The sequence below is a fragment of the Lineus longissimus genome, chromosome 7, assembly GCF_910592395.1.
Source record: "Lineus longissimus chromosome 7, tnLinLong1.2, whole genome shotgun sequence".
Classification (NCBI taxonomy): Eukaryota; Metazoa; Nemertea; class Pilidiophora; order Heteronemertea; family Lineidae; genus Lineus; species Lineus longissimus.
Genome location: NC_088314.1, coordinates 4416442 through 4434255, shown reverse-complemented (window position 1 = coordinate 4434255; position 17814 = coordinate 4416442). Strand labels below are relative to the sequence as shown.

The 17814-nt window shown below is 42.2% G+C and overlaps 2 protein-coding genes across 2 annotated transcripts; both read left to right on the top strand.

The window, feature by feature from the left end:
- Positions 1-550: 550 nt before the first annotated feature.
- Positions 551-10664, top strand: LOC135490921 (uncharacterized). Its single transcript, XM_064776501.1, has 7 exons — positions 551-696; positions 1452-1597; positions 2008-2228; positions 2465-2667; positions 2883-3026; positions 3317-3457; positions 3711-10664. Exons 1-7 carry the CDS (start codon positions 583-585, stop codon positions 8721-8723), a joined length of 5982 nt encoding a protein of 1993 aa, XP_064632571.1. The 5' UTR covers positions 551-582; the 3' UTR covers positions 8724-10664.
- Positions 10665-12372: 1708 nt separating this feature from the next.
- On the top strand, positions 12373-17336 carry LOC135491235 (dolichyl-diphosphooligosaccharide--protein glycosyltransferase subunit 1-like). The gene is made up of 10 exons (XM_064776969.1): positions 12373-12722; positions 13092-13147; positions 13316-13625; positions 13771-13977; positions 14302-14494; positions 14796-14895; positions 15088-15226; positions 15534-15653; positions 15931-16176; positions 16299-17336. Exons 1-10 carry the CDS (start codon positions 12474-12476, stop codon positions 16479-16481), a joined length of 1803 nt encoding a protein of 600 aa, XP_064633039.1. The 5' UTR covers positions 12373-12473; the 3' UTR covers positions 16482-17336.
- Positions 17337-17814: the final 478 nt, after the last annotated feature.

The following is a 17814-nucleotide window of genomic DNA, read 5'->3' as shown; positions in this document are numbered from 1 at the left end:
CCGTGAGGTGCTGATGTCTATCGGCAGTTTGTAAAACTACGGTTTCAGCGCTTGCTCACTAACGTGCACAGTCGGGAGACTTGGTCTGGTTGGACTATCCCTTGCACAAGCCTGAAGAGTGCAGGTGTACCTAAACAGGCTGACGTGTCTCCTGCAAAAAGACTTCCTTCATGATGAACATAACAATGTCAATGGTACTAACCTTTGTCAGAGATCTTGCAAGGCCTAAGGGATGTGGCTAGTTTGCTTTTGATTCCCATCAAAACTGTCGCACGTGCCTTACCAAAACAGACCGTGAGGTGCTGACATCTATCGGCAGTTTGTAAAACTACGGTTTCAGCGCTTGTCAGGCGGTGAAGTTTGCTGTGACCAACTTTCATTTTCCAAGTTAAAAACATCTGATCTTAAAGAATACATAACATGGAAGGCACTCACATATGACTTAAAATGTCATGATATAAATGATAATGTGGCTAGTTTGCTTTTGATTCCTATCATAAGCGAACCTTAATTATATGATGCACCGCCGCCTGGACTAATTTCGGTCGACTCGGCCTTGTATGGACGACATGCACAAGAATAATGTTTACCATGTGCATTTGCGAATTAGTGAAAAACCTGAAGTTAATAGGCGGTAAAGTGAGAAAAGTTAAAGATGAAGAAGAGACCAAAATTTTCTGCGTTCGATTTTGGGAGGTGAGGAGCGTGCAATTCGCGTTTTAAAATCGTCTTTCAAACCGGTTCTTGTCATCATGTAAATCCAAAATGGCGCTGATCAACATAGCATTTGACTTGTCTGTTGTGCTGTGTCTTCAGTGCATTTACAAAGAAAAAAGGTGTGCATTTTTTCTTCTTGTACAGGCTGTTAATGATGCCTCTGTGCTCATTTTTATATCGACGGTGTGTACCGCAGATGTCTTTGCTCTAGGCACGGTATGGTCGTGGTCCCAAGGAAGGCCCCGCCAAGGGCAGGGCCCAACAGTAACAACGGCCAGCCGCGGCAGTCAGTGCAAAGTGGCATTGCACTCTCTGCATTAGTTTTCCTCGCACCAGACCAGTCAATGTCAAATCGGTGGAAGCCGTTGAAAACCACAACAAACCAGCAGTAAACATAACACTGCGAGGTGCGTGTACCAAATGTTCTTTTGTTCGTTTAGCCAATATTGCGGTTCAATTTGGCTTCAAACGACCACCGGAGACGGGTGTGAGGAAGTCAGTTTAGGCCTTCTGAAGTGTTCTGACTCTTTAGTGTGCGCATTTGATTTGTTTTGGTGTGATTGATGCATTGCCATTGGTGAATTTCCATAGCAAATAACTGAAAGATCACAGAACTGCCTAAGAAGTTCTTAAAAGATCCTCAGCACTATGGTCTCCGTAGCGGAATTCGGCAACTGAATAGGTACTGCAGTTTTGTTTGACTTTATCTGATATTGTGATGTGATTATTTTCAGCGCTTGAACAAGTTCCTTGAGGAAGAGTGTCAGGATGTTGGTGACAAGATCTCAGGCCTTGAGTTGGCCTGGGAAAACCTGGCCTCAAATCGACAGTATTTAAAAGAATGTGGTGAAGTCCAAGAGTTGTTTCATATACTATTCTTGTGAGTATGTTTGCCATCAACTCAGATATTTAGTTAGTCAAGTGAGCACAGACATTTCCCTCCTGTGATGAAGGCAAGCAACCTCATGCCCTCTTTTGACTGAAAAAAATGTGGTTTCACAAGTCATAGTCACCTTCGCTCCCTGAAATAGTCGAATTATCAACTTCCTTTTGCAAGCTCTGTGCATGTCATAGTGTATGTCTGTGGTATTCTCCTATAAACAGACAGACTTTTTCACCTGGTATTCAAGTGTTTTGAACTTGTGTTGTTCTGATTGAAACGGTGGTACTTGAAGTTCTGCAGGAAGCCTCACTTCCATCATTCTCTGTCTCTACTGTTTATTTTGTGCTTGCAAATTACAATTGGTCTGAATAACAATACATGTATATCACACTTGCAATGAATTTCAGGACATGCGCCCGTGTTATCCTCTCCATGGAGTGGGAGAACCTCCCTAGTGATGACCCTGTCCGGGAAAGCTTCCAAGCTGGTTTGGTGAAATGCGAGGCAAAGATGGTGGAGTTTGGTCACAAGGAGATTTCATTACTGAATGACTTGATCAAGAACAAGTGGAGTGAGCCTACGTTGATTAAAATCATGGTTGGAGATGAGGACGTCGATGAAGCTGAAGGTAGGTGCAGTGTTCTCTCTCTTTGAACTCTTGGGGTGAGAAAACAAACGGTTCAACCGAGGTCAGAAGGGCCTTTGACGCTTCAGTTGAGGCAACAAACGGTTCAACCAAGGTCAGAAGGGCCTATTGGTAGTTACACTTCCTAACATTGCCTAATGGATGTCTTATTGAACTCTTGTGGCTCCAGGGCCTTGTTTGTTGAGTTAAATCTTGAATCAATAGTTTTTCCCTTTCAGTTGGTGCCTACCTGCATTCGCTCCCACATGACATATTGCGGCTGAGACTTTCCCTGCTGATGGACGGCAAGTGTGACGAGTATGCATTGAATCTCTCCTCATGGATGGTTAGACTCAAGATATTCCAGCAAGATGTTGATATACTTCAGAAGCATTTGGTTTTGCTTCTAAAGCAGGGCATGAAGGATCAATTCCACAAAAAGGTTAGTTTTAGTTTGTAATTTACTCCAAGAAATTGTCTTTCTAAGAATTGTTTCAAATGGTTTTCTTCACATAGAATTAAAAAAACATGGTTGAGGACATTATTTTTTGCCATAGTACAGGAGCAGATTGTGAGACGAAATAAGTCAAACTCTGTGTGTCACCACCAACCCCCCTGGATCTCCTAATCTCATTCAAAGGTCTGTTTCTATTTCAGTGTGCCAAGGTTGCATGCCATACTGCTGTGGACATCATCAACTGTGTTAGAAACCAGCCTGAGTATAAAGAAGATGCATTAATCCTGGCACAGACATTCTTGGGACAAGATCTCTTTAGGCCTTCCTACTACTGCTGTACAAAGGTGAGTATCTAAAATCATAGCGAAACTCATGTACTTTCTGTGCCAGATTTAATATGATTTACACATTTTTGTCAAGGGAAAGGTAGAATTCTAGGTCAGCAGCTCAGGCAATTAGTACTGTCTCTCAAAGCAGAGAACTGCTCAAAAGTCGAGGAGATCGTTTGCATTTGAGATCAAGCAATCACTGCAAATGGCAGTCTGGAGCAAAGGTCAAGCTCAGCATTGCCACAAGGGCGTACCGAGTTTAATTCCATGAGTAGCCCTTAACTTGCTTTATTTGTTTCTTTCAGAGCCTCCTAAAAATCTGGGCTGAGCTGCAATTCGAGAAAGATCCAGACCGTGAAACGTTCATACAGAGCGTACTAAAGATGTCAAAATTGGCCCGAAATTCTCTGCAGATGACTTTCTTTGCTGAAGTACTTTTTGACAAGGTAATAATTTTCACTCGATCACTAAAACTAGGCTGATAACCTTTCAGCTTTCAATGCGTCATAACTTGGCAACATGTATGTCTCATGGCTTCTTGTATATAGCTGCCTTTCTCTCAATGACAAAACTGAAAAGCATTGTCAAATTTGATTTGCTAGCCACTAATTTGCTGATGGTCAGGTGCAAGAGGGTATGATACAGTGCACTTAAAAATTGATTGAGTTGTAAACAAGGTTCTTCTTGTCCACTTTTCAGTATGATGACAAATTCCTTGAGCTGTGCACAGAATTCCTGGTCCAAGCCTGTAAAGCTGATGCAGTGCAGTTCCTCTTCTACAAGAGTGGTGGTGCTGAATTCAATCCAAGCGGCTTGCGAATCTCATTGATACACATATGCCATCTGTTGTCGGGAATGTATCGGCAGCATAAGAAACTTCGACAGCTGTTGACTTTGACAGCATTTTCTCTCGATCCATCAGAGGAGTTGTTCAAATTTGTGGATTTGCTGCACAACGTTTTGAGCAGGGATGCCGACAGTGATGCAGAGACAGATGAATCTGCCTCCACGATTATTACAGCTGATGTCGACTCTGACAAGGGGGGGAAAGATGCCAAGGAGGTGAAAGCCAGTGCTGAACAATCAGAAGGTGCTTCGAAATCTTTGAAAGAACCTGACCCAAACACTGACAAAGTGCCTGAACCAGACTCGGATAAGACATTAGTTAAAAGTGACCCCTCTGACAATTCTAGTTCTCAAAAAGAACATGGGAATGAACCTATGCAAACAGAACAACATAACCATACGGAAAAGAAACCAGACACTGCTGATGAGACGGCTGTTGGAATATTAGATCAGCCAAATCAGAAGTCGTCATCGAGTGGAGAAACATTCATAAAAAGCACAGATTCACCATTGACCATGAATGGAGGTATCAATGATGATTTGACCTGTAAGGAAAAATTAGATGAGAGCAGCAGCACCAATGGTTTGGATGATGAACTGGAGTGTTTACCCATGTGTAAAAAGCATGGGTGTTGTTCGCCAAAAACTGAAAAACTCCTGGGTTGTGAAGGAAAGTCAGTTGATGCCATCCAGGTGGTGGACAGAGTAGAAAACATAATTGATCCCTCAGTGAAAATTGTGTGTCAGTGTGATGGCAAAAACATTACTGTTGACACTGCCGATGAGAGCAATGTTGACTCTCGGAATGGTGTAGACAATTTGGCCACTGGGGGTGGTGTTAGAACTGACATTAAAATTGATGTTGATGACGATGAACCGATTGACGGCACTTGCGCAGTGTTTCAGAGGGATGATGTGGAGGACGCCCCTGAAATTGTTTCTGGTGAAGTAAAGACTGTTACGCATGGGGGTGCTAACTCTGGGAGCTTTTCTGCCAGCTTTGAACAGTGGTTAATGCAAAATTCGAGTAAAAATAATATCATGGCAGGGTCGGAAACCCCTGGAGAACAAACGCCTACTAGTGCTGGTGGGAAAACTGATGAGAGTCCTTCCACGAATGAGGTCGAAGAAGTAACTGAAAGTTCTACTTCTATTGAGAATGTCACGGAGGATTGTTCGAGCGCCACCGAGATTGAGTCTGTGAAGGACGAAGATGAACAAGCTGGAAGGGAAGGATCATGTCGTCAAAAGAGAAATGCATCGTCAAAGTATATATCCAGCCGAACTAGGAGCAGTGAGAAACGCAAAGGTTCTGACGATGATTCAGGGTCAGAAAAGCATGGTCGTGGGCGAAGAAGAAAAATTGTCAAGTATGAGGAGTATTGTACTGATGAGTCTGAGTCTAGTACTGCAGAATCTGATCCAGAGACGGAAATTGAGGATGATTTCCACGGAGTTGTAGTTCCTGGTGTCAATAAAAAACTGTTATTTGATCTCCTGTGCATCTGTGATCGTTTGAGAGATGATACCTTGAACCCGGAGTTACCATGGGACGAGCTGCGTGACCGGTGTCTAAGTATGTTCGGTAGTGGTGTTGTCAAACAAGAACCTATGGAGGTTAAAAAGGAAGCTGATGAGCCCAAGCTGCCTCCAGTCCACTTTGTAGAGCCTGAAGATGTTGTCAAAGCTGCACCAACGGCTGTTGAAATAAAAAGACCTGAAAGTGTTGTGGCAATATCTGTTGCTGTATCTGCGGCTGTGGTTTCCCCCTCTGTTATAGCAGTTAAGAAAGTGCAACAAAGACGGAGAAAGACTGATAATGCCAGTGCCGGTGTAGATAAAGCTGAAAAAATTAAAAAACTCCTGCCATCTGGTGTAGAATTGGGCGCGGTTGGTGGATGGAATCACCTTTCTAGCGGGTGTGTCCCAGCTGGAATGGCTTTGGAGCTGTCGAACAGCAGTGACAAAATAATGTGTCCAGAGGAGGATGTTAATCCAAGGGCTAAATGGAGCACTGCCAGACCTGTAAAAACATCAGAGAGTTCCAAACAAAATGTGAATGACAGCGTAATGGTCAGTCGGGCAACATCAGCTTTTCAGAAATTGGATAGTTCTAAACGACGGCCAAAGATTTTACAAAATGCATGGAAACCAACGCAACAGATGATCACTGCTGATCAGGGTCAGGTTTTATCACCTCCAGTTGTGCCATACGTTCCTCTGATTGATGAGTTCAGTGTGCCAACTCCTACTACTTGCTTAGGCACGAGTGTAGAAACCCCTTTGGTTGCAACGCTTCTTTCCCCCCAAGAGGTCAGATCAGACAAATCTGGCTCTGTTGACATGCCATACTCAGTTGGACACCCGGTAGTTACAATGGCCTCGTCTGTCCTTAGAAAACCAGTTGTTGCAGCTCCTGCTGGTATTGTTGGACAGAGAGTGGTTCAATCAGCTGATTCGAGCGGTGTCGTTGCCTCTGTATATCAAAACTCGTCAAATGTTACGACTCCCACTAGGAGTATTGGAGAGAGGGTCGTTCAAGTCGCTGATTCGAATGGTGCCATTGCCCCTGTATATCAAAACTCGTCAAATCTTTCATATCGTACTGACACTCCTAGTCCAACTACAGAGGGGACTCAGTTTGTTGCTCTCCAAGGTCAGGGTGCTCAACAGCAGATTGTTCTGCTGAAATCTCCGGCTGGGCAGACTGTCACTTACACCGCATCTGGAGGAAGAGTCTATAAAATTTGGAACTCAAAAAACTACAGTCGTTATAACCTTGGTCAAGGTCAGCGTATTGTTGGAATTCAGCCATTGGTTCGAACACCTTCGCCGGATGAGGGAGAAGTTACGAGTTCAAGCAGCCTAATCTCGCAATCTGTGGCCACAGGAAATTCTGTTGTGACTCTAACCCAGGCTTCACCTAGTATTACTCCGACCCGGCCTGTTGTTGCAATGAATGTTCCACAAACTCAAAGTACAGCTAACTTCGATGCTGCCCAAATACAGAATCTCGCTTCATGCATGTCAACTGTGCAATCTCCTCCTATGAGTGTGGCCCATTCGCAGCCCTTCGCTGTTGTAAATCCGCAGCCTGTAACTGTTCCTCAGACTCGCCTCTTGTCTGTACCATTGTCTGCTGCACAAATACAGTCGATGAACATTGCTGCGAATCGACCAGTTAGCATCACACAGACTCTACCAACCTGTGTTGCACAAACTCAACAAGCCGGTCGATCGATAACAATAGCACCACAGCCATTGCCTGTAACACCAACTCACTCATCTAATATTTCTTGGGTTCAGTCGCCAGTGAGTGGTTCAGCTATAATGCCGAGTAGAAATGGAAATGTTCCTGTGAGTGCTGGACGGAATCCAAAGCAGCAAGGTGTGGGTATCGCATATGCTGGATCATATCCAGTCACAGACATGAACTCGGAATCTGATATAGTGAACCATATTTGGAAACAAACAGTGTCATCTAAAGTGGTTCAACGGACATCGCAGTCAGTAAATGTTAATCACCCAGTGTCTCCAAAAAATCAGTCCAGTCCAGGAACTGGTCCTAGAGTGCAGACGGTTAAGGATATGTTGCATCAGGTACAAAATCAGCAATCTTTGGTTCAGCAGCGTGCTGCAAATGCGCAGTTCAGCAATGTGGATGCAAGAATACGCAGTATGTTGCAAAATGCTGTGGTGAAGGCAGCAGGCCAAGATGGGCAAGTTCTCATAGCCAGGAGTGTTGCTAGCCAACAGTACGCTGCCAATGCGGTATTACAGGCAGCACAAATTGCTGGTATCAAGCCTACCACGGTATCGAACATGGCTGTGCAAACACATAGCTCAACGGCAAATAACACTGCGACACAAGGGCAAATACCTGGTATGAAGACAATTCCCTCTAATCAGCTTCTCATGCGCCAAGCATTGCAGAATCAGCAGCGCTATGTACCAGTGCCTAATAAGGGAATCCATGACAGTGCCATGTTTCAGAATAGGACTTCTCATGCAAATGTGCAACCGAAAAATCAAGAAATCATAGTTTTGAGTGACAGTGATTCAGATTCAGATTATCGGAGGAAAAATGAAAGACGCATGACTTACAGCAAGAAGGACAGAGAACCAGTGTTGTCGGTGCTTGCTAAAACATTATCAGAAAAACTACCAATAGATCAGTTACATTCACAGTTAAGTTCTAGCAGTTCTTACTCCCCTCAGCAGATGGCATCCCTAGTAGCCAACAGTCGAACTCTCATGGACCAGGTGGTTCGGGGGACAGGCACAACATCCGCTACTACGATGAACCAAATCAATCGTCAAGATTGTCCAAGGCCATCTGCAAATCCTAGACCTAGTGTTGCAGGCCAAGGACGTGGCCGTGGTCAAACAAAAAGTGTTGCTCCCAAAAAAGTGCCACCACAGCAGGGACTGAGTGTTCTAAAGTTGCCTCTCCAGGGGCAGGCTCCATTTGCTGTTGGAGGAAAAAATTCTGAACAATTACAAAATGCAGGTTTCTCGCTTGATATATTGAGTAAAATGGAAGGTGTTTCGAGTACAAGTGATGGAGTTGCTTGGACGCAAACTCATAAAACTGGTCTTAGTACGAGTTCAGTGAGGACGATCTCAGTGCCCGGCATTGTTCCTGCAGCAAGTCCTAATAATCGACCGAATGCATTGATAAACACACAGCACCGTCCTGTTAGCCCTGTACCACAGGGACAGAGTGTTTACCTTGGATCTAATGACAGTACTTCGTCTCGGATACTTGTTGTGAATGACTCTCCAATGCTAAATGCTTCCATACCCATTCCAGTAATGTCATTAGCGCCAAGCAGATCAGAGTTACAGAATTCATCGTCTCACTAAAGACCTCCAAAAGTTGACATTTGTTTGGTCACAGAAGTCAGATGGCACCAGAATCAAGTATGACTTCCAATGTTACTCTGAAAAATTCGAAGTCTATCCATGGCAGCACCTGTGAATGGGTTAAACCACTACCACAAACCAATTCGAGATTTGTTAATCTTTTCCCTGTGTTTTTGTTGCCTTAGCTGCTGTGTGAAGAACTGATGTTTGTCTATATTGTTGGCTGAATGTGCTCTCAAATACTAGTGTGTCGGCTAAACTCTGGCAGGGCACAGCACCCTGCCTTTTCCAGAATTTTCTCTTTAGTGCCCTGCAGTCAATGCATTTCCATTTAAAGCAGGGTGCTGTACCCTGCCTTTTTCTGACTGAGCCCCATTCTACCCTGCCTTTTCAGATTTCTTCCAGCTGCAACACTAAATACCCAGATAATTTTAGAAAAACATCTCTAAAAATTTAAGATAAAGATGTCCCCTAATGCAAAATTAATGGAACAATTAGTTGTGGTTTTCCAGAGAAATACAAACTTTGCCACCAAAGAGCTGTGCTGATCGAAGGTTAACCTTTCATGTGATGCCATTTGAGTTAAAAAGCATTTGGTATAGAAAGAAATCTCTTTGGGCTTATGTCCAGAAAATTTAATATATGATGATTGTAGATAAACAGTCTTTATAATAATGTTTGTATGCTTGAAAATATTTTGTTATTTGAGACAAAAAATAGATGCTTAACGAACCAGTATTTATAATATGAAAGTTACGAATTTGCTAATTTTTATTTTGCAGTAGATTAAATATCGTGTTTGCTGCCAAAAGTTAGGTTTTATGCATTTGAGTTGACATGTTCATGTTATTCAAGGTAGTGTTCGCAATAAATTTAAAAAATGAAACCGATACTGCACAGTTTAAAGGGGGACTATAGGCAGGAGGAGGGCTAATATGGCCATCTTCAAGTAACTAGTTTATGCAGCAAAGGCCCCTGGTCATGTCAGACTTGGCACTGAATATATCTCTCGTACAAGTGCGATTCATTTGGCCTACTGTCATATGTGAGAGACCCCTATTGGCGGCTTTGTGTAACTTTATCTTGCCTGCCTTGCTGCTGCCTATGTTGTCCCTTTAAAGTATAGTATGCCTTGTCGAGGGCAATAAAATGAGTTTCCTTCGGAATTTCTGAGATTGATATACGTGACCCAGCACGATAAAATGAGTTGCATGTTGCACAGAAGATGAGCCTAAAATGACACCAGAACATAATAGAAGAAATTGATGTTCTCTGATGTCACACAAGGCAGACAACAGTGAAATGAACAACCAGTCCGCCTCAACCTGTCAAGCTCGGAGCGACATGCGACTTGTTTCATCATGGCGGGTCACATATGCCTCTTCAGGTCTCATGAGACTGTGTAGATGCAATTAGCCGTTTTTTTGGCGTCAGCTGTTTCGCATAGGCCTATTGCATGTAATAAAAAGCTTTTGTACAGGCGCCCTTTAACTGGGTAAATGGCCTCTTCACAGTATGTCTTTGTCCGCATTGGGAAGTAAAAAACTAAAAAAGCTGCCTGACGCACGACAAAGTGACTTGATGTAACCTCGGCCTTAGGTCCAAAATTTGTAAATACTTCATTTTGCTATGAGGGGAGGTCTTATCAGTGTATATTTAGCAATGATATTTTACTCGAAATGAAACCCACCAGAAATGATTATTTAGTTTGAAATTTTGGTAATGCATGTGTATTGATTGTTTTTTTCACAACTAGATCCGATTTACATGTATCTTCAGTTCAACCCAAGCTGCTACAGTGAAGAATAATATTTCTGTGTCCTTCCTGGGCCACCTTTGAAACTTGATTAAAAAATATGTCTTGTTGATTTCTAAAGTTGTGGTCGATTTTCAGGCACGGAATTTTATGTTTTAGGGAATACGCAAATAAATAACCTGGCATTTATTTCCTATAAAATGTAGTACGCTGTTGTGAGTTTGTTTTGTTCGTCATCTGTGGTGACATATGAACTAGAGCATCATATGGATTAACCAGGCCTAAAGCCAGAAATCATGAAATGCTTCCGATCAAGTTGCTCGCACCAACCTGAACATCAAGAATCCCATCTTCTCCCTGTGATGTGCAAAAAGGAACCCCAAACTGGCTTGTCTTCTGCAGTCAAACTGTTCAAACCTGCACTAACAAATGCTTTACAGCATTTAAATGTTATCTACTGCAAAACTGCCACCATATCGAATTTCCGTCGTCCCTTGGATAGCAAGGAGGCGATTGTGACAAGACGGTATATGTAGATCAAGGACGAAATGTGATTGTGACAAGTGAAGACCAAATTCGGCCATGGGAATTATTGATCCCGTTTACCGTCCACCTCCCGCAAGGGTCCAGAGCGTTAACTTACTTCAATTTTTTTCAAAGAATTGATAGGGTATAGAGGCTTCACCATGATAATGACATTTTTTTAATGCCTCATACGGGTTGGTGACTGACCCGATTTCAATTTACTGGAACTTGCCGAATCACGTGTTTTGACCAGTAAATCGGGCTGTAAACCGATAATGAATTGTAAAAAATGAAAAAGTCTCATCATCTTTTTAAATCTCTCGGACAGTAAACCCGATTAATCATTCCCATGGCCTAAGGCCTCTATCCTTCCTATTGGCCTGGTCTGACATTACAGGTTCAGCTCGTTCATTGGTCTGATTTGAGATGGATTATCAGGTAGTTGTGGATCTGCTCGTGCTGCCCTTGGCTCTGGGCTTAACAGCATTTGTTATCATGCCAGGTCTGGTTGTGACAGTCTCTGCAATCTCATCAGGTCTGGTTGTGCCGGCAGCATCTCCTGTCTATCAGGTCTGGTTGTGACAGCATAGGCCGATGCTGTATCATCAGGTCTGGTTGTGGCCAGGCGCGGATCCAAGGGGGCGCACCGGCCGCACGTCCTCCCTAATTTTTGGTCATCAAACATTTTTTTTGTCTCCAAATACGTCCGCCGCATCGTTCAAATGCGCAATTATTTATATATATAGGGTAACCCCCGGTATACCTTCGGTGTCTAAAGACCGGTTACTACCACGCCCTGTCACTTTCCATTGCCATTATGTTATATAAATTTAGTTTCAGATCCAAGAATAGCACGCTTTGTTTCTGTCTATACAAAAAAGGGTGGAGAATGGAACTACGCGATTACTTAAAATAAAAAAAATACCCATATTAGGGTGGAAATTTTCCCCCTCTTTAGGGGGAAAACGGGAGACGAGTTATTCCATGAACCCCAAAAATGGTACTGACGACCGTCGCCGGTCACAGCTTTTCCTTATTCCAACCTACGATTATAGTAGGACCCATATCTTTATATGCAGTGCAAATTCTCGCGGCATTACTCCCATGGTGTTGACCCCATACGTTTCAGGTGCGTTGCAGGTCAAATGTCTATGCTGCCACCTATTACTATTAGGGAGGACTTAAGAACCGAAGACCATTGCTGCTGACCTCTGCGCGAGCGCCATCTTTTGTGCTAACTTAATCCGAATAGACCAACAGAAAAACAATTGTTTACATTAGACACATGGATATCGATGAAACAAATTAAGTGGACTGGGAGATTCTAAAATTTACCGAGAAAATAAAAGTGCCAACGCGGCCGTATTGAAAACGAGGCCAGGGAGACCTCTTCTTCCGGTCGCCAATTTTTATGCTGATTACCGGCTAATTTTGCCGTACAATCTATCCTAATCTTGCAAAATTGAAATATGGATCGCCTTTATTTCATTGGGTCCCTATTCTTGGTGTTGTTAGCATCATGTTGCGTCGCAAATCAAGATACAATTGACGCTAATTTGATAAATACAAAGGTTGAAAGAACGGTGGACTTGAGCAGTCATCTAGCAAAAACAACCTCTTCAATTACCCTGAAAAATAATGGGAACACTGCAGTGAAGTCCTTCCTCTTCGTGGTCGATCCGTCATTGGCAGGAAATCTGGCAACATTGAGTGCCACGGTAAGGTCACAGGCAGCCTCTTGTCCTATCTACGCTTAAACGAGTCCAGTCCAGTCGTTTGTTTTGAGTCGTGTTTTGTGGCGTCACCTTCGACGTCGTGACGTTAATAGTCGTGCCTGCCTTGGCCGCGCCTGGGGCTTGGCATGGCATGAGAACTTGAGTAGTCGTATAAAGGTTTCAACAAATTGACACAACTTAACTCCGGTTCCAACTATCGTGACCACTGCTGCATCTCAATCTCATCATTTGCTAACTTTCTCTTCTGTACGAGTTCAGGACGATGCATCAGAATCGCTGACGCGTCGCTTGGTTTTCCAGTTTTGATTTTATTGAGACAACCGTTATTACTATCGTCAATTTCACTTTCAGGATAAAGAGGAAGAAGAAAAGTTGAAAGTCATCCAGACTTCTGTTGCCAATCAGTTGTAAGTATTATGCTACGCAATGGAAGGTCAAATAAATGGCAATGGGTAATAAGCATAAAATTCAAACAGTCTCTGTTGTGGGTATCGTTGTGCTGTAAAAGTAGTTGAAAAACAAAAGTGTGATCTCGAGCAGCTAGAGTAACATTCTAAACCTTCTTTGTTTAATAGGGGAAAGCAGTTCTGGAGGATTCAGCTATACTCTAGTCTCCAGGCTGGCAAATCTGTCACAGTTGACGTTGAGGCTGTCTTCACTCACACCCAGCGTCCGTACCCCTCACAGATTAGCCAAGCTGAGAAACAGTTTGTCCAGTTCAGTGGTAACCTGTACTTCTTCTCGCCGTACAAGACCAACAGCCAAACTACAAAAGTTAACCTTGCATCTAGTACCATTGAGAATTATACCAAGACAAAGCCAGTTTCGTTGACTGACAGCATCATCTCGTATGGACCGTACGAGAATAAGGATAGCTTTGTTGAGGTATGGAAAATTTCATAGAATCTGGAAATCAACTTGAAAAAAGTACATTTGAATTTTTGGTGCCTGTTATAGTTTTTGAAGTGAGGTTTAAACCCTTCTTCTTGCTCATTCACTACAATAACTGCATTTAAACGACAATTTGCAGGGTGAAATGGTGGTGCATTATGAGAACAACACTCCATTCTTGACAATAACCAAGATGACTCGTGTGATTGAGGTATCTCACTGGGGTAACATCGCTGTCGAGGAAACCATTGACATGTATCATTCCGGTGCCAAGCTGAAGGGATCCTTCTCACGATATGACTATCAGAGAAACCAGGATGGTGCATCATCAATCAAATCTTTTAAAGTAAGTTTATTCCTACCAGAGAAATAGGGTATGTAACAACTGCAAAGGGTATGTAACAACTGCAAAAATGACTTGGCAGTGATTGTATGAGACTGATACTGGGTAGTCTGGTCAAGTGTTAATGAGTAGGCCATGTAGACTTGGCTTCTTGAGACTGATCAGTTAGACCTTAGTCTTGAACGTTATCTCTTACAAGTTACCAACTGAGCAACTTGATTCTGAACCTTGATCTGATTGGCTGAGGAATTAAAAATGCATGCAAAATGGAAACAAATAGTGATTTGTTGGACCACATTTTAAAAACATATTTGCTTCTATTCCCAGACTATTTTGCCGTCATCTGCCCGTGATGTGTACTACCGTGATGAGATTGGCAACATTTCTACCAGTAACCTGAAGGAACTTGTCGATTCTGTCGAAGTTGAATTCAGGCCAAGGTTTCCGCTGTTCGGAGGCTGGAAAACACACTACTACATTGGATACAACGTCCCTAGTTATGAATATCTTTACAACAATGGTGAGTTCTTTCATTTAGTGTCAATTCCTGATTCCTGTTATTTTTTACTTTTGAGCTCTTTCCAAGCTTTCAGAATTGTTTGAATCCGACTACAGGAGCAACCGTCTTCAGTTTCAAAGACCACATTTTTCATGAAGCTAAAATTACTATGGGTATGAGAGTCTGAAAGACTCTAGTGTTTTTTCAACTATTTGTCGTCTCATTACTGAAACATTTGAATTCTAGCATTGAGAAGACAATTCTGCTTGTCAGAGAGAGGAGACTTCCATTTAACTTGTTGGAGGAATTTGTTTCTTTTCAGGTGACAATTACCTGTTGAAGATGAGGTTTGTTGACCATGTGTATGACGATATGGTCGTGGATGAGTTTACCCTGAAAGTCATTCTTCCAGAAGGCTGCAAGTAAGTAAACATTTTATCCCTGAAATATTACTTAATGATCCTCTGTTGATTGGACATACTGTAATTGTAAACCTTACGCTTTTTGAAAAATGATTTTATGACTTTCATGACCAAACTTCAACTTTCTTTAGAAGACACCACAAAATGAAATGTCAGACCATCGAGTTTAAGAAAATCTTACTTTGATTGCAGAAATATGGAGTTTAAGACGCCCTTCCCAACAGAGCGAGGAAAAGATGAGCTTCATTTCACTTACCTGGATACCGTTGGACGCCCCGTCGTCACTGCAACCAAGAAGAACTTGGTTGAAGGACACATTCAGGACATCAAGGTACGCCAGTTGTCTCTCATTCATGAAAAGTGACTTCTACAGCTAATTATAAAAGCATATACATGTGTGATTCTATTTCGCACCGGTTCAGCTGTCGGGACTTATTACTAATGGAGTGTTCACAGTCTGTATAACATTTGTATGTCTTAAAGTAGCTCATATAATCAATTATAGGATGACACACTGACGGCTAGATATCGTAGACATAGCAAGCTCTTATAGAGCACCTTGTTGATGATTGGTATTGATTATTTTGTTCACTTGTTGTTTAGATCATGTCAATTTATGTGTTCCTCCTTATTTCCAGCTGAACTACACATTCCAGAAATACATGCTTCTCCAGGAACCTTTCCTTGTTATCACAGCTTTTTACCTGCTCTTCTTTGCTGTCATAATCTATGTCAGGCTTGATTTCTCGATCACTAAGGTAAGGTTATAATCTCAAACTTGTTGGGGAAGCTGCATTAGCTGAGTGGGTAAAACCCTTGCTTCACCACGCCAGTTGGCATTAGTGTGATCACAGGTGAGAAATGGAATTATTTCATTGGTATGGGTTCTCGGTTCTAAAGTTGGATAAAACCTTTTGGAGTTGAAATCGAAGTATACTTTGAATAGCCAATCTGATTGTGTTTTTGTAATAGTGCCTGCATGAAAATGTTAAAAAAAGTTTGTGATTTAAAGATTTTAGATTACTTTTCTTTCAGGATGAGGTCAGTGAGACTCGTATGCGTGTTACAAGTTCTGTTGAGCAAGTTCAGAGCACCCATGACAAACGCAGTGCTCTCTATCAGAGCTATGCTGATGCCATCAACAAGTACAAGGCAAACAAGGACACAACAAGCTTCCATGCCAACCGTAAGAAGATCGATGCAGACCACAAGAATCTCACACAGCAGATTGGCGCCCTGCAGGCTAAATTGAAAGCAGACAATGCCGATGTTGGAGAGAAGGTATGAAATCTTGCACCCTTATTCGATTCTAAAGAAAGGTTCTAACTCACTCTCGAGTTTAAGTAGGTCGTCTGCGTTTCATCTGATAGTTGTAAAATGAGCTTCTAACTTCTTTCCTCCAGATTGCCGAGATCCAGAAGCTCGACCTGCTGTATCGTGACCAAGTCAACCAGGCTGTTACCTTCGCTGAAAAGCTCGTCGCTGGCAAATTGAACAAGTCTCAATATTTGGAGAATGAGGCAAGCAATGAAAACAAGAAGGATGATATCCTCCAGAAGATGGAAGCTATCCTCTCTGTATTGTAAATAATCAGACATGCTGCATTGTAAATTGTCTGTCTTGATCATTTCTAAAAGGGGAATCTTTGCCTGAATAGAACCAATCAAAGAATCAACAAGGTCTGGGAGCTTAGTGTGGTAAATTCGTACAGCTTTTCATCGCTGTTTTAGCTGTAAGTTCCTGTCAAGTAGGTTTTTCAGTGCTTAGTCAATGTCTTTGAAATTTAAAAACTCTGGTTAAAGCAGGTACAAATCATTTGTACGGTTCTCTTTAATGAAATGCCAAGTGGAGAAGACAGTGCAGCTTGTGATTCCTGATTTATAATATCCTACAAAGATTTGTAGGGGCTTTTTAACAAATAAATACATGTATAATCAAGACTGAATTGGATGAATTATCAATTGCTTATTGAGTTTTTCTATCGTAATCGTACCGAAAGAGGTAGTTTCTTTGTTATTAAGAATAGCAAGCATCTGTAATCACAAACTCTAGTTATGGCCCGACACTTAAGCTTTTCTTTTTTAATTTTCTTATTTTGAGTATTGACGGTTGGTGTTATTGTTGTGGTCAATGTGTCGAACAGAATTCTCTCTACTGAAAAGTGTTTATTGCTCAGCACTTTCAAGAACCACACGGTACTTTGGCGTTGAATACGCTAAATCATCTATATCATTGTTTTACAATGCTATATCCAGGAATTTACCATATCAAAACTTGATACACTCTTTTGATTACCGTCCTCCAAAAACCGTGCTGAGAAAATCGTGTGTCCTGACATTAGTAAATTGCTGTAATGTAAGATTGTTGTAATATTTTGACCGGAAGAAGGACCATTCCATGTCTTGTGCTTTATATGATGCTGAATAAAACTTTTGAGTCTATATTTTTGATTTTTAAGATTTTGTTTTGCATTGAAAATTGCGGTGAGCCGGGATTGCAGTTGGATGTTGTAGTCACTCTTTGCGTTCCTTCCGCCCCTCAATTCCATTGTGGCCTGTAGCCGGTATATGGATTTCAATCACTGCTCTGCTGTTGTGGAAAAGAATCGTTGGAATCTCCCAGTATGTTTCTCACAGTGTTCCCTGTAATTCATAATTCGGTGGTCCTGCATTTATATAACATGCTGAGGAATCGATACTGGTTGACAAATCGATAGGCGATGGTGGCACAACCTCGGCTGTTGCAGAAAAAGACGCTCCAGGATAATCTCGTATCGTGAGTTAATGGTGCACTGTGCGATACAGTTTCATCATGGAGGGTGTTGAATTGAAAATGCTAAAGGCTGTCTCGTGGCAACGTTTGGTGCCCTGAGTGTATCCCTCTTGCTAAGCAAGATTGTCCTGTTTTTGAGCTGGATGT